The sequence below is a fragment of the Pinus tabuliformis genome, chromosome 8, assembly GCF_031772625.1.
Source record: "Pinus tabuliformis cultivar Carrire ecotype Pingquan chromosome 8, CPIR1, whole genome shotgun sequence".
Classification (NCBI taxonomy): Eukaryota; Viridiplantae; Streptophyta; class Pinopsida; order Pinales; family Pinaceae; genus Pinus; species Pinus tabuliformis.
The window spans coordinates 699,131,815-699,140,323 of NC_142294.1; the positions used below are offsets into that span (position 1 = coordinate 699,131,815).

Sequence of the window (8,509 nt, forward strand, 5' to 3'; positions counted from 1 at the left end):
TTGTGTGCCTGTTAAAAATGGAAGTAACCTCGAGGGGGTCTTCTGAATAATCGATTAAATCTGTCTCCATTACTGCTCCGGGGGTTATGCCAGCTGCCTCCATATTCGGGAATAACCGTCACAGTGGGGGACCAACAACTGCAAAAATGTTAAATGGTAAGAGCTCAATCACGGTCGCAGGGAGTATGTTAGATGCACAATGGGCAAACGGATGGAGCGTGTAAATGACATTTGGGAGATAGGATAACAATGTCGGATGGTAGACAGGCCTAGCCTAGGATGCAGACGAGGTAGCACCAGTAGACTGCACAAACCCTAATCCGTGTCAAGGTTTGGTCGTACCAGGGTTCCCATCCTTCCTCAATAAACCAAACCCATATCATTCATAAGTCATATTACCCAAATGAAAGTGAGTTATTTAATTGATGTGATAATTTTTCTATCACTTGAATGTTAATATTGTTAATAATTTTGTTATTGTGCTTTACTTTTATTGAATAATGAGTGAATAAACATTTTCCCCGTTTTTAATTTGAAAAAATAAGTAAACGAGAGAAATTAAAAAAAAACAACGGTTAAGGGTATACATTTCTTTGGTAAAATGTTGTATGTTCAAATTCAAAGAGGATTAAAATATATATACCTCTATAAACTTTAAATGAAAAAATCTCATATATCAATTTAATACATAATTTAGCCATAATCTTAAAATTAATTTATCATTATCATTATTATTCTGTTTGAGAAACATTAAAAATAAATAAATAACAAACTTCATTTTAATTTAGATATTAAAAATTAATTAAATATATTTATCCCGTGGAAATTCTTAATTTGTAAATAGGCTTTGTTATAATATCATGGGCCATTACTATGGCTTATCAAATGCCCAAAAGACCATAACCCATTTCATATGACACTTGTTCATGTAACATATTTTTAATTTATTAATTTAATATCATAATTAAAATCCTTTTAAGCCCATTTAACTTTTCAATTAAACATTTTATATCATTATACCTTTAAAAATCCCTTAAACACCTAAAAGAAATCTTTAAAAATACATAATTTAAGGTAAATCTTATCATATTTATTAATATGTTAGCATCAAGAATATTGTAAAACAAGATGCCGAAAATGGCTTGTTTAAATCAAATTTAATTTAAGGCATGTGTTCCCCACTACATCATAGGTATTATGGACTTTGAACATGAAACTCCATAACCACATCCTAAAAATGAATATATTTAGTTTTTATTTATGATATATTAATTTAAATATGTAATATATTTGTAAAAATTAAGGTTATCAAATTTTTATTAATATAAAAATTTAAATTTGAAATTTTAAAAAATAATGTTAATTAAAAGTGAATTTGATTAACTGAAAACTTTTCTAAATAACTTAAAAAATAATTATAATGTATTTTTTTAAATGGAAATATTTATTTTAGATGAAAGTGAGTTATTTAACTAATGTGATAATTTTTCTATCATTTGAATGTTAACATTGTTAATAATTTTGTTAACATGCTTTAATTTTCTTTAATAATGAGTGAGTAAATATTTTCCCATTTTTAATTTGAAACAATAAGTAAACACTCCTCACTTTTGATTTGAAGGAGTACCTAATAAGTATATGATATAGCTTTATAGTTTGGAATATTTTCACATTATTGAATTGTTCATTTTACAAAGATTTGTTTTGTATGCGGAATGAAGAAATTATATTTTTCCTAGGGATTTGAGATTATTCCAATTCTAATGAATTCCTCCATAATAAATTTCTTCATTATTATTTATAACATTCATTTATATATAAACAAATTTTATTTAACCAAATAATCCATTTTGCATATATATATATATATACATTTTTAGAAACGAAAAGAAAAAACAATATCTACTTAGCCTGGTCAATTTAAAAAAAAAAAACGCTTTCGATAAATAAATAGTTATATAATTATTATAAGTATTACAAATTTTCCTTTTACTAAAGAAAATGTGGACTTTCTAAAATTTGTTTTGATGTGCCACAGATTTAGTAATTCATTGCTTTAACTCGTTATTACTTTTCCAGCCCTCCTCACCCATGCTGGGAAGGCCTCTTGTTTCAAATTTTCCTATGGCGTCCTTATCTTTGCCTAGAGCGTTTTTCGACGGTGCTGCACAGAATGGGGTCTATGGCTGTGGTTTCCATATTCAAGCAGATGAAGACTGTCTTTTCTTCGCTCACTGGAATGGAGGAAGGGGTTCTAACATGATGGCTGAGGCGATGGCCCTTGCTGGTCTCTTGAGTTTCTGCCTTTTCCTAAATCTTCAAGATATTCCTATTTATGGTGACTCTAAAGTTCTAGTGGATTATATGGCTGGGAAAATCTCCATTTCCAGGCCTCATCTTGAGGGCTGGCTTAATCGCATCAGTTTCTACTGGTCATCCTTCAAAGGTGCCACAGTCAACTTCATTCACAGGGAACAAAATCAGACGGCAGACTCCTTATCAAAAAAAGGCCTTCAATCTGCTCCGGGAGCGTGGCATCTACAGGTTACCTCTGATGGGATATGTTACTCCATCCAGGACTTTTACCCTCCCCCTTTCTAGTTCTATCTTGCAAGTTTCTCTATGTTTTTGCTTCTGTTTGTTCAAAGATGCTAGCTGATTCGACCAATATGCTATGGGCTTTCCGTTTTTCTTGAACAGGTCTTCATCGAGATGTAGTTTTTGTTTACTGTTACAGGTTTCTTTTCTGGACGGTTTCTCCTTGCCTTCAGGCGAATTTTTGTTTCCGAATCTGGTCTATGCATCGGTCCATGTGGATGGATTCCTGATATACTTTTTTCTTTGGATCTGGCCTTCTGGCCTCTTTTCATCAGCTCATGGCTTCTCTGTTGGAACTCTTCCTTTATTGTATTTTTGGACTCTTTCTGTGGGAAAAACTCGTTATTACTTTGGCACATGATTAATGTGAACCTCCGATGAAAAAATACGTGACATAAATTGTTTACCATATCTACGATGTGCGGAAATGGGCATGTATGTTAAAACGGGCTTGGTTTCAAAGTCTTTATAACATATGATTGCCTACCACCTACATGATGTGCAATCACATATTACATTTCGTAATGCATTTCAAGGGATTTGAAATTATGATGATGTAATTTTTTATTATTTAAATATCTAATATATATATAAAAATTGAGATGTAGTATAATATTACCATATTTTTTTAAATTTTATTCATATATTACAGATATATAATATATAACCTCTTGTATTATTTTTAATATATATAATATTTTATATTACATATCAGTATATTATATATATTAATTTATACATTTTGTATTTTTATATATTTTAAGGAGTAATATTATATAGAGATAAAGTCAAATTGATGTCGCTAAACAACTCAGGAGGAAGTTGTCGAAGTAAGGTGTAATAGTGACAAAAGTAGTCAATTTTTGAAATTGCTAGTGGGAAGCATCGAAATCTCATGCATTAGAAATTTTTTGAAAGAAGCTCATTGAATAAGAGATTGGACTCTATGAAATCAAAATTATGTGGAAACCAATGAAAGCAAAATCTGCAAAGATCATAACCAAACATATGCAAAAACATGTTCAAATCTTGAAGAACCAAAAATATTAAAATCCAAACAATAAAGATAGGAGGAACCATCAATCAGTCAAGTGCCAATAAGAGAGCGATTTTCGAAAATTTTTAAGTAGGGTCCTCATCATTCTGACTAAAATGTAGAGGAACTATTGGTGGGCCAATAAATGGCGACATACTGGGTGAACCAGATATCTCTGGTAACATAATCTAAAGGTTTACACAAGCAAGGACTAACAAATTAAGGATCTTCCTGCGCTGCTTATTTCTAAATACCATGATTTGCATTAATGGATTAATCTTTAATAGTTATCAAAATCAATAAAAATATCTCCAATATTATCCAAATAACTTTGAAGGATAATAAACAAATTTATTGATAACAAAGTATACTTTATTAGGAATTAATTCTTAAAAATAACCAAGTAGTCAAATTCATACTAGTACGTAAGGATGACCCCAATACCCCAGGGATGGCTGCTGCTGTCAGCAAGCATTCATAGCTTTGACAAGATACCCATTAACCCATATTAGATGCTTGTGTCCCATTATACTAGTTATAGATTCATGTTTAAGCATCCTAACTATTTTTCACTAGGGAAGTAGACTCAAAAGCCCCCTAAAGGCATGAGATGACATGTAGATTCTGAAAGATTTACATGTTAATTTATTTGAATATTGATTTGGAATATCATATGTCATAAATGGAACCATTATTGCATGCACACATCCGTAGCCGCAACAGGGACATATCTTAGACCTATTTTACCTGAGTGCTTTTATCCTAGGAAGAGAAAATAAAGAGGAACTGGAACCATGAATAATTATTGCTAATCTCTATTGAGATTATCTAGTTAGTGGGGGAGCAGGTATAAAATATCCTTAAGAGACAAGATGGCGTAAAAGGTCAAATGTTTACTAGAGTCATTGATTTTCCTTGGTTCATTAGTCATTGATTCCTTTACAAGTGAACTTGTTTTTTCTTTTCTTTTTTTAATTATTTATAAAAATATATGGTCTTCAAATAATAATTAAAATTTTATACTTGATTCTTCTATTGATAAAAATGACTATTGTATCATGGTACCAAGTTTCACCAGAACAAAAATTTCCTTGAAAAGGTTTTCCTTAACATCAAACTTTAGATTCCTTTTGAGAGAGATATAGAAATAGACCTAGTAGTGAAACCAATGTCAAAGGGGAGCAAAGAGAAAGCATAAAATTAGGCCAAGAACCAATGAATATTGAACAATATCAAATTGTATGTCATTAATGATAATAAAAGTATCAAATCTCAAGGGATAAGAGTATCATTGAAAATTTTAAATATTCCCCTATTTGATATTTTAATAGTATACTTGTGTAAAAAATGGATTTAATTCAACCTTATATGTTATTTTTCATGGTCTTTCACATCTTATTAAATGCTAAATAAATAAGAATGTTCAACTAGAATAGCTTTAAATCAAATGTGCAACCATGATACTGTTGAGAGGCATAACAACTCCATGAAAAGAAAAGTTTCTGAATAATCAAAAGTAATTTGTTTTTCTTTAAACATTCTTGTTCCAAGATATTTATGATTCTACTAGTATCAAAACATAAGGAACAAGAACATTAAAATGAAAGAAAGAAAATAAAGAAAACTTCCCTGATGGTGCCACAATGGTGACTCATCCTCAAGGAAAATTTTAAGGATGTAAATTTAGTTTAAAGTTTAGAATCCTTGGCGAATCTCACTTGTACATAATATGCAATTTGTAAAATATTTGACAATGTTTTTGTAAAACTATTCAAATTTCAAATAATTTTATGTAGCCTCTACATAAAATTTTGGCAATTTTTAAGGTAAAAAAAAATAAAATTATACTGTAAAATTTAGGCAAATAGTTTTTAGAAAAAATAGAAATTAATGATTTTTTTTTTTTGGAAAAATCATGGAAAATTAGCCCACTTGCGAATATTAGCCCCTAAAATTTACCTTGTTCATCCTCAACTGATACTTCCATGACTCCATTATTCCAATAGAAAAAGAGAAAATAAAACACAAACTTATCTATTTATAAACCTACCCAAACTAATCAATGGTTACAATAGTATTTGTAGTCATATTTCTAATGTACCCATTGAATCAAATCCAATATTGCAATGACAAAGAAGTTCCAAATCAAAAAAAAGAATTGGAGCATTTTAGAATTCAAAGTAAATAAACTGTACTTACATTTATGATCTTCATTTAGGAACGAAGAAATTATGATCTTACTACTTTTATGAAAATTTTCAAGTATGACCTATACCATTTTTATGAAAAATGTTCAAAATATGAATCTTCAAACCATCTTGCTATCCTATCATGAAATTTGAGATGTCAATTTTTTCTTGGATGAGTTAAATTTGCAAATGAAAAGTGTATCTTTTGAGGATTCATTGTGGAAATGAAATCATTGGCTTGATCCTTCCTATTGATTAAATCAATTGATTCAAAATTCGATGATGGAGCATAAGGATTAGATTCAATCAATAGATAGGGAATGTGGGATATTCAAATTCAACAAGGGAGAGTGTATGGTTAGAAATCAATGAAATAAAGTCGTCACATAACATACATCGCTTCCTTATGAATGATTAAAGAAAAGGAGGATCATGTTATACTTTATGAATATCATGGTCAATAGTTACATCACCCATACTTATTATATCGATAGAGTCAGATTGTGATGGCAGCATGTATGATGAATTAGAAAAATAATAATGCACACCAACATCTGAGAGAAAATAAGGATAAAATAAGTAGAAAGAATTGAAAACAAGGGAATGAAAAGGTTCTCTCGAACTATCATAGTTATGATTAAGGATAATTTAAAGAGATCCTTATTCTCTTAACTCATCTTTTTTGTTATGTTTAGGTGATGAATAATCGAACATTATATGATCATCAGGATTTTCCTCTTGTATGTTTGACAAGTCAAAAGATTTATAAGAAAATTTATGGCAATCATCTAATCTTTCTTAAGATGTAATTTGTTGATTAAGATTTATAGTTTCCTTTTCAAAAGGAGAGTCAATATCCCTAACTTGCTCTATTAAGACATTAGAACGATCAAGATCATTATCTATGTGTTCTTTGTAATTTCATCTAAGAACATATTAGAGTGAGGATTAAATGCATCTTGATCAACAATTAAACATTCTTCCACTATATCCCTAGTAGAAGCTTGTCCAAAAGAGAGATTAGTTTTCTTATCAATAGAGTTGTAATCAATCGATTCTACCCCTTATACTTTCTCAATGGAATTTTGAGAATGTATATTTTCTAAAGGATCCATATGGATTTGTAAAGAAGATTCATGTTGTGATTTGGTGTTATGTTATTTGTCAAATCTACCAAATGCAATTGAATTGAGATTAATGAAAGGGTACAAATTATCAGCAATGCTATCTAACATATGAGACAAATCACTGCGAAAAAATTTAAAGTGGAAATGACTGAATTTTGCTGAAAATATCTCTAAAGATGAATCATTCTCGATTAGTAAAACCCTTAACTCCTACCACATCTTATTTTGATCATATGTTTCAAAAGAATCTAAAAATTCTTCTACAAATTGAAACCAATTAAAAACATAATAGGGTGGAAATGTTTCAAACCAGTCCTTTATTCATCCCTTGAAAGTAAAAGTGAATAATCTACATAAAACATTCAAATTGGTAATTTTATATTTAATGCATTTATACCAAAATTTACCAAGATGTTTTATTGCAAATGTACTCCCTTCACCATCAAATGTCAGTCTAGACAACAGGTGAGTTGTTTCATGAGGAATGTCTAGAAATAATAAACTAAAAGCATCCTCACACATAGTGATGTGGCCAAGAACCATTGTTTAGATGCAACAATAAAGACACTAACTCAATATAGGTTAGCTTGTCATCCAACTTTCCTTCTAGTGTGTGTTACAATGACACTAAAAGAAAGAAAGATAAATTTGGAATTACTAGAGACTGAGGAATCTATGATTTAACTATTAATTTTCCTCAGGCCCTCCTTCTAGCTCCATTTGCTGATGTAGGTTTTATGACCTTTGTCAACAAAGGAGAAGTGACTGAAATCGGAGCTCTTTAAATAGCCCAAGCTATTTGGGATGGTTACTCTTGATACACTTTAAGGCTTTGTTGGCCTTTCGCCTCTTCATCTTATGAAGGAAATGACAGGGGTTTATCATATCACTATCCTATGGATAATCTAAAGCTATTGTTTATGTTAATTTTACCTATTCTATTAATTAAATGATTAATGAAATATCTTGAAAATTAGTGTATCATGTTAGAACATATACAAAATATACAGAAATATAATACAAAAGATTAAGCATCAGTAAGCACTATAACTGGCAATGAATATGTAAAAATTGAATGTATATTATAGTAAGTGTTCAAATTCAAACAAATTACTAATTTTAAATTATGAATGCAATTATAAATCTATGAAATGTTGACAGTTCTTGATAGTATACAAATAAAACATTAAAACTACAAATGTATAAGCCTTCAAATTTTCTAAATAGAGACACATCAAGCTAGACTTGTTTTAAATTATTAGACATTAAGAATTATCACCAAACTCAAGACTAAAGGATTAACTAACCAATACTAACTATTTTATAACTTTCAACTAAAATAAATTGGAAAGTTGATTGTAACAATTTCCAAAGATTAAATGTTGTTTATATTATCTATTTATGAATCAAATCAATAAATAAATAATGAAATATAAATACACATTATAAAATTCTACCGGACATATGTTAATCCAACTCATGTAAAAATAGCATCATTTACAATCTAAATTCTTGGACACAATTCACAGCAATTCAAATTGAAGTAATGTCCATATTAG

The 8,509-nt window shown here is 29.5% G+C and overlaps 1 protein-coding gene across 1 annotated transcript; it reads left to right on the top strand.

Moving 5' to 3' along the window:
- The first annotated feature begins 2,124 nt into the window (after window positions 1-2,124).
- Window positions 2,125-2,601, top strand: LOC149237536 (uncharacterized). Its single transcript, XM_089369306.1, has one exon. It carries the CDS (start codon window positions 2,125-2,127, stop codon window positions 2,599-2,601), a length of 477 nt encoding a protein of 158 aa, XP_089225432.1.
- Window positions 2,602-8,509: the final 5,908 nt, after the last annotated feature.